Source organism: Eutrema salsugineum, unplaced genomic scaffold, assembly GCF_000478725.1.
Source record: "Eutrema salsugineum unplaced genomic scaffold, Eutsalg1_0 scaffold_2, whole genome shotgun sequence".
In the NCBI taxonomy this organism is placed as follows: Eukaryota; Viridiplantae; Streptophyta; class Magnoliopsida; order Brassicales; family Brassicaceae; genus Eutrema; species Eutrema salsugineum.
The window spans coordinates 5,338,938-5,352,927 of NW_006256829.1; the positions used below are offsets into that span (position 1 = coordinate 5,338,938).

General features: G+C 35.1%; 3 protein-coding genes across 4 annotated transcripts; all 3 read left to right on the top strand.

Moving 5' to 3' along the window:
- The first annotated feature begins 1,558 nt into the window (after positions 1–1,558).
- LOC18018880 (stress-induced protein KIN2) lies at positions 1,559–2,554 on the top strand. The gene is made up of 3 exons (XM_006400063.2): positions 1,559–1,673; positions 2,098–2,166; positions 2,264–2,554. The coding sequence occupies exons 1-3, from the start codon at positions 1,617–1,619 to the stop codon at positions 2,336–2,338; spliced, it is 201 nt and encodes a 66-aa protein (XP_006400126.2). The 5' UTR covers positions 1,559–1,616; the 3' UTR covers positions 2,339–2,554.
- Positions 2,555–2,965: 411 nt separating this feature from the next.
- LOC18018879 (pentatricopeptide repeat-containing protein At5g15980, mitochondrial) lies at positions 2,966–5,328 on the top strand. The gene has a single exon (XM_006400065.2). It carries the CDS (start codon positions 3,120–3,122, stop codon positions 5,133–5,135), a length of 2,016 nt encoding a protein of 671 aa, XP_006400128.1. The 5' UTR covers positions 2,966–3,119; the 3' UTR covers positions 5,136–5,328.
- A 5,000-nt stretch (positions 5,329–10,328) lies between these two features.
- On the top strand, positions 10,329–13,588 carry LOC18018881 (protein NSP-INTERACTING KINASE 1). Of its 2 annotated transcripts, XM_024156055.1 has the most exons (10): positions 10,329–10,346; positions 10,613–10,735; positions 10,871–11,003; positions 11,101–11,172; positions 11,265–11,408; positions 11,504–11,575; positions 11,679–11,738; positions 11,819–11,916; positions 12,028–12,177; positions 12,266–13,329. In XM_024156055.1, exons 2-10 carry the CDS (start codon positions 10,615–10,617, stop codon positions 13,327–13,329), a joined length of 1,914 nt encoding a protein of 637 aa, XP_024011823.1. In that variant the 5' UTR covers positions 10,329–10,346; positions 10,613–10,614. The 2 variants fall into 2 exon arrangements, with proteins under 2 accessions (XP_024011823.1, XP_006400129.1); XM_006400066.2 differs by lacking the exon at positions 10,329–10,346 and having other exon boundaries at positions 10,396–10,735; positions 12,266–13,588.
- The last annotated feature ends 402 nt before the right edge of the window (positions 13,589–13,990 follow it).

Here is a 13,990-nt window from a genome sequence, read left to right on the forward strand (position 1 = left end):
TTAAAAATATCATCGCCAATGTTCTCCCTCAACTTGCCGAAATCAGTCAGGTGACAGCCATAGTTAAAGTTGTGCTCCTGTAAGGGAGATTTTCCAGGCTGATGCAATCTTGGGGGATATTCTTTCGAATCACTAGATGAAGCCATCTAAGAAGAAAAAAAAAAGAGCAACGTTACCAATCAACAAAAACAACACCAATACAAAACAACACCAAAACGACCTCAACAAAAAACAACAACAATAACAATACAAAACAAGACTACCACATTCGTCAAAAACAAGTCTACCAATAACAAGTCTACCTCACATCAATAACAAGTCTACCACTCGACACAATAACAAGTCTACTATACACTACGGTTATATTCAACAAACAAGTCTATCAAACAACAAAACAAGTCTACCATACACTAATAACAAGTCTACCTAATACCAATAACAAGTCTACCACTCATCAAAACAAGTCTATCAAACAACCATTACAATTTTACATGTCAACAAAACAAACAATTATATCTAAACCTGAAACGACACACAAACAACTCTATCACAATGCTATCTATAAGAGTCACAACAAACAACTCTACCTGACCATAACATAAGTGAAATAGACTTATCTTTTAGTAGTCTACCAAATATGCCTGTAAAATTCCTTCGAAAAACTCACCGGGAAACAAATTTCGACGAAGCGAAGTTTTTGAGGAAACCACCGCGGACCAACTAAATTCCTGCACCGGAAAACAAATTTAGGGTTAGACAGTTTGCACAAGACTTCGCCGGTGCCTCCTCTCGCCGACACATCCGACGACGGTGAACGAACGCGAATCACAAAACGAAACAAACCAAAGATTTCAGAAAAACGAAGACATAAAAAATACTTACCAGAGACGCAAACCAGGCCGACGACTAACGCCGATGAAGCAGAGAACGAGGAAACACCGGAAAACTGGGTTTCTAGGTCGTCGTTTGCAACCGAATCGAAGATGAAGAGAACCCGCGAATCGCCTCTAGGGTTTCGAAGAACAGTTTTTTTCGGGAAACTGAAAAGTTTTTTTTTGTTCTACATTTATTTGCTGTCGAAGAAAGTTATAATTTATTGTATATTTATCGCTGTATATTTACTATATTTGTGAATTACGAATTTATAATACAAAAAAAAAATATATTCAAATTTTCATGGGTGAGGGATAAAGCTGTCTTTTCCACGCTTGTAAGGTTATTCTAGCAAAAATATAAGGGGCATAGGTTAGTTTTGCAAACAGACCTAATTGTAAAGTCATTCTAGTAATTGTTTTCTATATATTAATAAATAAATGAAAAAGAAAACGGGGAGGCGAGAGAACCACTCAACCACATACAAAGGGGAAATACAGTAGTAAAATATCCATCTAGAAACGACACGTGAATCCTGATATAGCCAATAAACGGCTACCGACGTCAGGCAAAGCTTATCGTACCATTATGGGTCGTCCACGTGGTTTCCGACTGCACGTGGCACCATACAAGCATCTTTAGTTGGGCTTATAAGTAGAAACCTTAAGCCCATTCTCTTCTCATCAATCAAAACCAAACACACACATCAAGATTCATATAAACAAAAATATCTTTTAAGAAAAATGTCAGACAACAAGCAGCAGAGCTTCCAAGCCGGTCAAGCCGCAGGCCAAGCTGAGGTCTCTTTCTCTCTTTTGACACGTTCTTTGATCAAAACGCGGTTGTGCGTTTAGAGATATTTAATTTAATAAGAACTACATGTTTATGAGAATTTTGATACGATTACGCATTTTAAAAAAAAAAACAGAGAATCTTGAAACAAAACCTATCTACTTTGAAGCACTAAACAGCTTATTAGTATCTTTTACTATATATTAATTTCATCAACTAACAAAATGAGAAGAGAACAAAATAAAAAAGAAATTGTTTACTATACTATTAAACTTTGTTTCTTTCTACTTTTGCCTATTTCGTACTATTTCCGTTGCTTCTTTCTTAATTATTTATTATTTTGGTTAACAATTTAGTTGGATTTTTTGTTGTCATATATAATTAAGTAAATGAATTAACAAATAAATTTTATGTGGACAATGGTGTGTATAGGAGAAGAGTAATGTGTTGCTGGACAAGGCCAAGGATGCTGCTGCAGCGACTGGAGCGTCCGCACAAACAGTAAGCGATCCATACACATATTTTTTATGTCTAGCAATATATACATGTGATTAAGTAGATCTTATATCTTTCATATGGTATTTGTATTCACGTATAGGCGGGACAGAAAGTAACAGAGGCGGGAGGAGGAGCTGTTAATGTCGTCAAGGAGAATACCGGCATGAACAAGTAGTGATTCAGATAATAAAACTGAGAGTAATAATTGCCATTTTTAATCAATGGTTGTGGTTTTTGAATAAAACTGAGTATCATCTTCATCCTACTTGTTATTGTTGTGTTTTAGTGTTTTAATGTTTTCAATAATGTTTCTCCCTTTAAGGGTACGTTTCGATGTTTATGTATTTAGCTTCCAGTTAATTTATAAACATCTCATCTGAGTTCCAACAACTTTATCCTTATTATCCATGCACTTGCTGCTTACATTCATAATTTCATCTCATTTTGGTTAAAACTGAATTATAAAGTTCACGGAAGCGAAATTACCGAACCACCACTTGGATCCTACATTTAATAACAAAGAAAAAATTCTAATAAATGAGAGAACACGAACAAAATAAGAAATTCCTGAACGAGTTTTACAAAATCAAGAAATATAAATACAATATATCAGGCAATGATGTTTTCCCAGCATGGTAAATATTGATCCAATTAAAAATTATACGTCAAAACTGGGAATCACACAGAAACTAGGGGCTAAAATCAAATTGTACCAAGTTTTTGTTTGTTTGTTTCCTCATCTTCATCGCAACGGGACCTTCTCTCTCAAGTAGCTGTGTTTCCTTACCTCAAAGGCTCAAACATCAAAATCCTCCCTAAAACCCTAACATTTCCCAGAGCTTCGCAATCGCTGTTCCTCCGTTTCATTTCTTTCGAAAGGATCAAGCTTTTGATTCTGATCAGATCCACTATACTGAACCCTTTTGTGTTTTCGGCTAATCCAGACCAAATCAGAGATGAGATATCAACAATGGCGATTGATGCTTCTTCGAAGCTACGGTCGGTCGCATCTTGCTTACCCTTCTCCTTATTCTCAGTTTCAGGTAACAACCATTGCGACCCGATCATTCTCTTGTTTCCTTCACCTACCTTCTGGGATCGGAGCTCTGCAACAGAGCGAAGAGCTTCGTTCCTTAAGATCTCGAATTAGGAGCTCTGCAGGAATGTTGGAATCAGTGGGTCGAAGCTTCTCGTCCGAGCCTGTGATCGAAGAGAAACCTACTGCTGAGGGCATCGTGATTGATATCTTTAGCAGATTTAGTGGTGAAGATGAGCTCAGGAAAGAGTTGGAATCGAGTAAGATCGTGATTAGCCAAGACTCAGCTTTGAAAATTTTGAGAAGGCTCGAATCAAACCCCGATGTTGCGAGGAGGTTTTTCCAGTGGATTACAAAGGCTTTTCCTGGGGAACTGACCTCGAAAAACTATAACATGATGCTAAGAATTCTGGGTGGTAACGGACTAGTCGATGAGTTTTGGGGGCTGGTTGATGCTATGAAGAAGAAAGGACATGGATTATCGGCTAATGTTAGAGATAAAGTGGGTGAGAAGTTTCAGAAAGATGGACTTGAGAGTGATTTGGTGAGGCTGAAAAAGCTTTTCCCTTCCGATTGTTTAGATAATTCGGCTGAGAGTGTTTGCGATAGGGTGTGTAAGATTGTGAAGGAGGAAGAATGGAGTGATGATGTGGAGAAACGGCTAAGGGATTTAAATGTTGAGTTTCAAAGTGATTTAGTGAAGATGATTGTGGAAAGTCTAGGTGTTGAACCCAGGAAAGCTTTGTTGTTCTTCCGTTGGATTGATGAGTCTGGTCTCTTTAAGCATGATGAGAAGACCTATAATGCTATTGCTAAGGTTTTGGGAAAAGAGAACTTTCTAGATAGATTTCAGAACATTGTCATTGAAATGAAGAGTGCTGGTTACGAAGTGGAATTAGAGACTTATGTTAGAGTTTCTACGAGGTTCTGCCAGAGTAAATTGATCAAGGAAGCTGTTGATTTGTTTGAGATTGCAATGGCGGGTAGCAGTAGTAACAAACCCACCCCACACTGCTTCTGTTTGTTGCTCAAGAAAATCGTCACTGCCAAGAATCTAGATATGGGTTTGTTTTCAAGACCTGTGGAAGCTTATACCATAAATGGTAAGGTGTTGACGGATGCTATGCTGAAATCTGTCTTGAAGTCTTTGATTAGCGTGGATAGGGTTGCACAGAGCAACGAGGTGTTGAAAGCAATGGAGAAAGGAGGCTATCTTCCAAGTAGTGATCTGCAGAGCGTGATCGCATCAGTGCTTAGTCGTAAGGGAAAGAAAGACGAAGCCGAGGAACTTGTAGACTTTATGGAAGCATTCGGAAATAACCTAGATGATAAGGCAATGGCTTCTCTTGTTGAAGGGTATTGTGATTCCGGGGAAATCGAGGAAGCTCTAGTGAGTTTCGATAAAATGGTTGGAAAAGCCGGAGTCTCCTATGCTGATTATGCATTTGAGAAGTTGGCTCTTGCTTACTGCAACAAGAATCAGGCAAGAGATGCATGCAAGCTTTTGACTGCGCAAGTAAAGCAAAATCAGCTGAAACCTCGTCATAGCACATACAAGCTCTTGGTGAGGAATCTGTTGACGAAAAAGATTGCAAGAGATGGTGGCTTTGAAGAAGCTTTGAATCTTTTACCTTTAATGAAAGATCACGGATTCCCTCCTTTCCTTGAGCCTTTCATGAATTACTTCTCAAAAACTGGAACAAGCACCGAAGCTCTTGGTTTTCTGAAGGCTATGACCTCGAAGAATTTTCCATCTACCAAACTGGTTCTGAGTGTATTCGAAACTATGATGAAGTCTGCAAGGCACAGTGAAGCACAGGATTTACTCTCTACGTGCCCAAGCTATATCCGTAATCATTCAGATGTTCTAGAACTCTTCAATTCCATGAAACCTAATGAGTCTGCCGTAGAAAAACCTTTGGCTGCTTCTGCTTAGCTCCAGTTTTAGTTTACGTTCCTTCAAGTCTTTCTGTTTCTGGGCATTTGATTCAAATAAGAAAAATTGCCAGAAAATTTTCCTGATGTTCCCTTTTGTTTACACTTTACATGTATCACCATTTACCAGTTACAAATGTCTTCATCAACCTGGTGCACTGGAAAAATGATTCAATGTACTTTGTTCTTTCATATTTCAATTGCTCATCTTTTTCTGCTTCTTGGCTCTGCCATGGAAACTCCATTTTTCAGTTTCAACCTTTTTCTTGATCAATACTTCTGCTTGACATTGCTAAGTTTATGGTATAAAAATGGGTGCTCCATGAACCTTAACAACGGGATATGAAAAGTTAGTCTCTGTTTAGTTAAGTTGGAACTTGAAACTTGAAAGGGTAAATGATGAGCCAAAACCAAAAAGAAACTTCACTCCTGTTGTAGAGAATCAACCAAGCCTTTTGTAATCAACTGTTCATGGGCCTGAGAAATTAGACACCAAAACTAAGCCAGCAGAAGATAAAACAAGAGATTCAAGGTTCGTTTCCATAGTCTTTGTTCTTTTCTGATTATTGATATAAACAGGACCACAACCACAATCGAATATATTGTAGTGCTGGTCTTTGTCGCGTTCTATTTTCGACTTCTTTGTTGTTGTAGATCGATCACAATCTTGGTTTGTATATGTAAATGTTTCAAAGATTGCACCGTTTTCATTCTCATTGTCAATAGCATCATCTCTGCAACTCTTTTTGAATTTTTCTGCAGAGAGAGTGTGGAGAAATAAAAGGACTGAACGAGGAGGAACAGATCGGCGAGAGAGCGACGTAGCAACATAAAAAGACAAGCTTTGATTGATGTTCTTACAAGAAATGAGACAAAAGAGTGGAAGAAAGAAAGAAAGAGAGAGATGTGTCATCATTTCACTATGATTAGTTGCTATTTACAAAAGGGGACCGTTTCAAACCCTTGGATTCATCCGGCGGGTTTCTGTTTTCTTGAAGCAAAGCCTGAGATGCTTTTTCCCCCTCGTTAGAAGAAAGATGAAAAAAAAGAAGGTTAAAAGCAGGTTTCACATTTCAACGAGGAGACAAAGTTTCTATCACTTTCCCGGGAAAAGCTAAAAAAGGAAAATAGAAATGAAAAAAAGGAAAATAGAAATGAAAAAAAGGAAAAGAGATGAAAGAAATAAATTCTGTAAGCACTAAGCACGCTTAGTTTGCCTGCTTGCTTGGGACCGAAAATGTAAAATCATATATTTATGCGCATGTATCAAGTTAATTAAACGTTTTATTTAAATGAGCTACATATGTTTATACTAGTACCGGTTGTCCTAGATTCGTGTATAATTTTGTTAGCTTGAAAAAGATAATCAAAAATACAAATGGAGTGAACTTAAAATTTCGGTATCAATACTGAGACATGTAACATAGACACATAGTGGTTGTAAATTATTATTTATTTTTGTGTTATCGAGTAAGTCAGGATTTATAATTCTACTAATATATAACGGTCGCAATGTTTTATATGGTAATAATATTAGTTAACATATATGGATAATCAGAAAAAATATTAAAAAGAAAAATGATTTGAAGTTGTTCGGTATCTGTTGAAATATTGATTGTTAAAACGTCGTGGTTAATGGCTATGAGTGATGAAAAATGTTTACGTTTTGTTTATACCAAATCCAGTAGATTTGAACAGGCATAGCATTTGTCATGTTAGGTGAATCCCGAACGGATTAAACATATGTTCACTTGTTCAGAACACAATTGTCCCAGATATCCAAAAAGTCAAAAACAACAATCATGAGTTAGTTAACGAAAAAACCAAAAAATTTAATCCATATATAATTATTGTTGAGAGCTATTTAACAACATTTAGTAGTTTTGAATTAACACCAATTACATTTACAAAAACTAATATCATATGGCACGACTATATTGTACTATTGTATTTTTTTTTATTTTTCAAAAAAGACCAAAGCTAACAAAACTCTATAATTTGATGTAATAATCACATAGGAGAAATGATGGCAAGTTGCTTCGACGATTCACTTTCATGGACCGACATAATCATTTTCTTCCAATAGACCATGCAAAATACAATTATTGATAAATTTTATCCAAATGGAACACACTTCAAATTCTCATGATCTCAACGGATTCTAAGAAACAACATGATCATAACTTATTTCTTATTGTCTAATTGATGACTCGCCGTGACCAGTCCACTTAATTTCAGTAATTATAAAAGTATACTATTCGAAAAAGAAAAGCTAAAAATATTATATATGCTTTGATACCTTTTAACATTACGTTCTCAGGCTTAGAGGCCTACTTTTTCATTATCATTTACAGGCAATTTGGATTTGTTTTTCCTTCCAACTTCAATTTACAATCTTTTTTTCCCGATAAACCCACAGTTAGCATAAATAGCACTTAATGTAAGTAAACTAGTACTTTCAGCTGCCTTAAATCAACCTTAAACACTTAAAGAAAATATCACCTTTTACTATGAACTTGATGACAATTAGGTGAGCTAAAAAGACAATTAGAAAACTCCAAGTGAGAAGAAAACAGCCATGGACAATTGAGTGCGTAGTATATCATCATTATCAACTTAAATAAAAAAGGAAGACGATGTGTACATTGCCAAGCGTACATGCAATGTTGCAGTGTATAATGGCTATGAATCGCAGAAAAAGGTTGAATCGTCATAAACGATTTAGATCACCAAAAACTCGAAAATGAAAGATATATCAATGATGGAATTTACATCTCAAAATCCACTAATTAAAGAAAATTCTTCAGCAAAGAATTATTATTTTTTCTTCTTTTGGTTGTCAAATATGTAAATTATTGCTATACCTATTTTAATTTATATATGATCTTTCCATAGTTAAACATATTCTTTAATTTTGCTGAATATGAACTCTAGACTCATTTATAAAAACTCCATGTGGTTCTTCCATTAATCACAGAGAAAAAGTTTAATAAAACCCAGTCTATATCTGTTTTAGGTTTAAATAAAGAGAACGGTGAGCAATTGTGTCTATATCTGTCTAAATTTTACAGTTTATGACCATCAAACTTTGTATCAAATTTATAACTTATCTACGAAATCTACAAATTGTAGTAATCAAGCAAAAGGTAAAAATTATAATAAAAGCAATTCGTAGTTCAATAAAACGAATGCCAATAATCTAATATAGTTTCAAATACAAATACTATATTCCCCTAACATTATTGAAGTTGAGACAGTTTAGCTCCAGCACCTCAGGCATAGGACTCAAGTTGGGAACCATTTTTCTCTATCTGCATTCTTCACAATCTTTTATGTCATGTTTTGTAATCTTATACTCTATAGAGTCTATAGTATTTATGATTTTTATTTTTGTTTCCTCTGAAATTCACAGAACCCATTTTCCATCAAACGTCAAATCAAGGAGAAAACCATTAAATATTAATGATTGATTCTCATAAATCGAGTTTTAAGAAACCGTGTCACGTGGACCAAACTGTATAAACTTGACTAGGAATAACGCTTGGGAAAGTAATTCTTGAACAGAAAAATATAATAATGTTCACTACATATTTACAATAGTAATTTTTTGTTTCTTTCTTTTTGGTTTACAAGTCGGTAGTCGGTACGTATCGATGAAGATAACCATGGTGTACGAATGTGAATATATGAAGCCTTTCAACAACAAAAAGAAAACGAATGTGAATATATATAAGTAATAGAACGTCGCAAATCATTCTATGTGCTACATCATATAAATGACAGGTACTTCACTAATCAAACAACATTGTTTCGTTGTCGAAATCATAATCTCAAAAAAAAAAAAATTGTATAATTGACTATTGATATGAGAAGTAAATTGCAGCATAATTTAGACTAAGCTTTGAAATTTTGGTTACTATAAAAGGCAAGTTAAAAATACAGATAATTTTATCTGTAAATATTAATTAGTAGCTCTAGAGGGTTATAGCACCTTAATATGATCATCATATCGCATTTGGGTTTTCAACGTATTTGTTGTTTCTCATATAATTGAACCTTCAGACGTCGAATAAATTTTGTATTATTTTTATTTTCATTTTTTTGTGAAGATAAATACACATTGTTTAGTTTTCCATTATCAAATGTGAAATTATTTTTAAAAATTTTAGTTTACTGAAAAACCTTTCTCTAAATTTTAGATAATCTTAAACCCAAAAATTATAACGAGTGATATCATAAAACTAAGATAAACCATATTTGTTTTAACACCATGTGTATAGTATATACTTTGAACAAATGCAAATGCTTGTCATAATATAACTGCCAAGTCACACATAGACAAAACCTATTGAAAACGACAAGCGGTTTGGACAAATTGTAAGGTTAAACTTTTAATGTCTTGTACTTGGACTATGGGTTATCTCATTATCTAGTTTTATGATAATATATGCAGGTACATTACAAGATATCGAATAACCTATAGTGATTTTGTATTTTGAATGCTACGAAACTGTGTTGTGTTTTCAAAATTTGACGGTCTTTATATAGAATTTTTTTCTTCTGATGAAATAAAAATTGATCGTTAACTTTGAACAAATTTCGAATCTTTATTCTCCATGCAAAGGCCAACTTAAGTTCCACACATCGAGAAGACAAAGATGCTGAAAATTGAGTGGGCAACAAACTCAATAAATAAAAAAATATCTTGAGCCAAGTTTGTTTTTCATATAATCTTTCTGTCGAAGTTCTCACATTCTCAAAAGATACTAACCCCAAATATCGATGACATGTAAACATATTTATACACTGAAGAGTGAGGAATAACTATTAGGTCTAGCCATGGAATGTTGGATTCCCTTTGTACCAAGCAATTCTACACTCTATAAAAAACATTGTATACAGTAAGTATATGTGAAATAAATTAAGAAAGAAAAAATGTGAAAATGTATAAAAACCATAGACAAAAACATGACAGAGTGGCAGCTAGCAAAAGAACAGTATTCTAATTTCCTGCTTTACCCTTTCTAATTTTTGAAATACAAATTAGATTTGCTCTACTGACTATCCTTGTCCATTACAACAATATGGGCAAATATTGATTTTTTTTTCAACACTTTTAATATAATTTTATTACTTTTTTAACGGTCTCCCCACATACAAGCTTTATCGACAAGCATGCTATGAACTTCGCTTTAGACTACCAATGAATCTGGTTTTTCTTTTTCCTTTTCTTTTTTTTTTTCGTTTCTGACACAGAAAAATATATTTTTTTTCTTAAAAAGATGATGCTTTTGGTGAAGTGGGTTTTCTGCCATAGAAAGCAATTTTTTCTTGATGTTGAAAATATTTATACTTTTAACCCAAATTTAAAAGAAAAGAATAAAGATTTGATTTTTGATTCTTCCAATCCATCAAATACCAAATTATCTGGAAACTGAGTACATCTTGTTTTCTGCTCATTCCTTTCTCTCTGTTCAGCAATGGAGAGTACTATACTCAACATGATGACGATGAGAAGATCTTTAGTTTACTTCTTGGGATTCCTTTGCCTTCTCAGCTCTGTAAACGGGTTGCTTTCATCTAAAGGAGTTAACTTTGAAGGTAATTTATTAAAAGCTTTCAATTTTCCTTTTCACTCTTTAGCAAAAGAATTTCAGCTCTCTAGTTTTTTTTTCTTGAATTCTCGCTTCTGTCGTACTTGATCCAAACTAATGTGGGAAGTAAATTTTTCTTCAGTGCAAGCTTTGATGGACATAAAAGCTTCATTACATGATCCTCATGGTGTTCTTGATAACTGGGATAGAGATGCTGTTGATCCTTGTAGTTGGACAATGGTCACCTGTTCTCCAGAAAACTTTGTCACTGGCCTGTAAGTTTCACATTTACATTAATATATTCATATATTATATTGATGAGCGAGCAAATTCACGTGAAGAAGAAAAAAAAATGCTTTTATTTGATTACAGGGGCACACCTAGCCAGAATTTATCTGGTACATTATCTCCAAGCATTACCAACTTAACAAATCTTCGGATTGTGTGAGTACACTTACTGTTTACTAATTGAGCTTTGATTTTATACACTGTGCTTTGTGTATGTGTTGTTGTTCTTAATGATTATTCTCTTGCAGGCTTTTGCAGAACAACAACATAACAGGAAAAATTCCTTCTGAGATTGGTCGGCTTACGAGGCTTGAGACTCTTGATCTCTCTGATAACTTCTTTCGTGGTGATATTCCTTTTTCAGTAGGCAGTCTACGAAGCTTGCAATACCTGTAAGACTAGAAATTAAAAGTTGTTTATGGATCTTTTAATTTGTGTTGTTTTAAGGATTTTTGTGAGCTTGATATGTGATATTGTGTGTCATCAGGAGGCTTAACAACAATTCTCTCTCAGGAGTATTTCCTCTGTCACTATCCAACATGACTCAACTTGCCTTTCTGTAAGCTAATTAGTCTTCTGTTCACATTACTCAGTAAAGCTATTGATATACAGAGACACTTAATGTAATGTAATGTTGAGATTTTATCTGTTTTGTTTTCCAGCGATTTATCTTACAACAATCTTAGTGGCCCTGTCCCAAGATTTGCTGCAAAGACCTTTAGGTGATTGATACTCTCTCTCTCTCAATTGTCTCTCTCTTTCACTCTATGATTAACTTTTAATGTTACCCTTTTGATTACAGCATCGTTGGGAACCCGCAGATCTGTCCAACGGGTAATGAACCAGACTGCAATGGAACTACATTGATACCAATGTCCATGAACTTGAATGAAACTGGAGGTAACTATAACTAGCTGCTTGAAATAAACTTCAATCTTGGAAAAGTGTCAGTTTTAGCTATATGCTTATCTTTGATTATATACAAAACTAACAACTGCTTTCTCTTTCAAGCTTCTCTATACACCGTTAGATCGAAGAATCACAAAATGGCAATCGCTGTTGGATCCAGCGTTGGGATTGTATCATTGATCTTCATTGCTGTTGGGTTGTTTCTCTGGTGGAGACAAAGACATAGCCAAAACACATTCTTTGATGTTAAAGGTTTGATCTTTCTCAGTTTCTTTCTTGCATAGAACATTCTTAAGAGCTTTTTATTTGAATGAAATTTCCTTGATTATGTTTTCATCAGATGGGCATCATCATGAGGAGGTTTCACTTGGAAATCTGAGGAGATTTGGTTTCAGAGAGCTTCAGATTGCGACTAATAACTTCAGCAGTAAGAACTTATTGGGAAAAGGCGGCTATGGAAATGTGTACAAAGGAATACTCGGAGACAGCACTGTGGTTGCGGTGAAAAGGCTTAAAGATGGAAATGCATTAGGAGGAGAGATTCAATTTCAGACAGAAGTCGAAATGATCAGCTTAGCTGTTCATCGAAACCTCTTAAGACTGTATGGTTTCTGCATCACGCAAGCTGAGAAGCTTCTGGTTTATCCTTACATGTCCAATGGAAGCGTTGCATCACGAATGAAGGCAAAACCGGTTCTTGATTGGAGCATTAGGAAGAGGATAGCGATAGGAGCTGCAAGAGGGCTTGTGTATCTCCATGAGCAATGTGATCCCAAGATTATCCACCGTGACGTCAAAGCAGCTAATATACTTCTTGATGACTATTGTGAAGCTGTGGTTGGAGATTTCGGTTTGGCTAAACTCTTGGATCATCAAGATTCTCATGTCACAACCGCGGTTAGAGGCACGGTGGGTCACATAGCTCCTGAGTATCTATCAACTGGGCAATCCTCAGAGAAGACCGATGTTTTCGGGTTTGGGATTCTTCTTCTTGAGCTTGTGACCGGACAAAGAGCTCTTGAGTTTGGTAAAGCGGCCAACCAGAAAGGGGCGATGCTTGATTGGGTTAAGAAGATTCATCAAGAGAAGAAACTTGAGGTGCTTGTGGATAAAGAGTTGCTGAAGAAGAAGAGCTATGACGAGATTGAGTTAGAAGAAATGGTGAGAGTAGCTTTGTTGTGTACACAGTATTTGCCTGGACATAGACCGAAAATGTCTGAAGTTGTTCGAATGCTCGAAGGAGATGGACTTGCAGAGAGATGGGAAGCTTCTCAAAGATCAGACAGTGCTTCGAAATGTAGCAACAGGATCACAGAATTTATGTCATCTTCAGACAGATACTCTGATCTTACTGATGACTCTACTTTACTTGCGCAAGCAATGGAGCTCTCTGGTCCTAGATGAAATCTATACATGTATCTAAAGAAGAAGAAGAAGAAGAAGATGTTTCTGTTTCTTGAATCTTGAGGGATTCTTGTTCTTTTTTTTTTTGTATAATATAGAGAGTTTGTTTTTTGGGAATGTTGTGTCTCCGTAACTGTATAGGCTTTGTTATGTAAGGTGTTAATTTACTGTACTTAGGAGTTAGGGTTAATTCATAGTTATTTACATTGTATGTTCTTGGATTTCATGCTTGGAATTTGGGAATTTCAAGTTTGAGAAATTACAATTTATTACAGTATCTGAATTTTGTTTTTTCAATTAAAGTGAAGTAACACAAACACATACGTATATATCTTTTTCTACAAGAAAATTAAGAAAAAAAATTACTAGGTGACTAATTACGTCTTTGCCTGTAGAAGGCTCTCTTCGATCGTAAAGGTAATGTACTAATGTGAAAAAAGCCATGAATGTCTGCTTCGAGAAACATAGAGAAGGCTATATAAAGCTAAAAGTAAACTTATTCACAGAATTGCGCACACATTAGATTCAAAGTCAGAAGTAACACCCACGAATGGAGGTTTGTTCACACATTAGATTCAAAGTCAGAGTTCCTAACCCCCACAATTTATATTATTAAGATTTGTGTGTATTCTAATAAAATCAAAAGCGTTGACGAAAGTAA

What these genes read in the sequence shown, in the direction of transcription:
- LOC18018880 (XM_006400063.2), top strand. Translation starts at nt 1,617, where the DNA reads ATGTCAGACAACAAGCAGCAGAGCTTCCAAGCCGGTCAAGCCGCAGGC. An exon ending in AAGCCGCAGGCCAAGCTGAG is followed by an intron (nt 1,674 to 2,097) that starts GTCTCTTTCTCT and finishes TGGTGTGTATAG; the next exon opens with GAGAAGAGTAATGTGTTGCT. An exon ending in CTGGAGCGTCCGCACAAACA is followed by an intron (nt 2,167 to 2,263) that starts GTAAGCGATCCA and finishes ATTCACGTATAG; the next exon opens with GCGGGACAGAAAGTAACAGA.
- LOC18018879 (XM_006400065.2), top strand. Translation starts at nt 3,120, where the DNA reads ATGAGATATCAACAATGGCGATTGATGCTTCTTCGAAGCTACGGTCGG.
- LOC18018881 (XM_024156055.1), top strand. Translation starts at nt 10,615, where the DNA reads ATGGAGAGTACTATACTCAACATGATGACGATGAGAAGATCTTTAGTT. An exon ending in TAAAGGAGTTAACTTTGAAG is followed by an intron (nt 10,736 to 10,870) that starts GTAATTTATTAA and finishes ATTTTTCTTCAG; the next exon opens with TGCAAGCTTTGATGGACATA. An exon ending in GAACTTGAATGAAACTGGAG is followed by an intron (nt 11,917 to 12,027) that starts GTAACTATAACT and finishes TTCTCTTTCAAG; the next exon opens with CTTCTCTATACACCGTTAGA.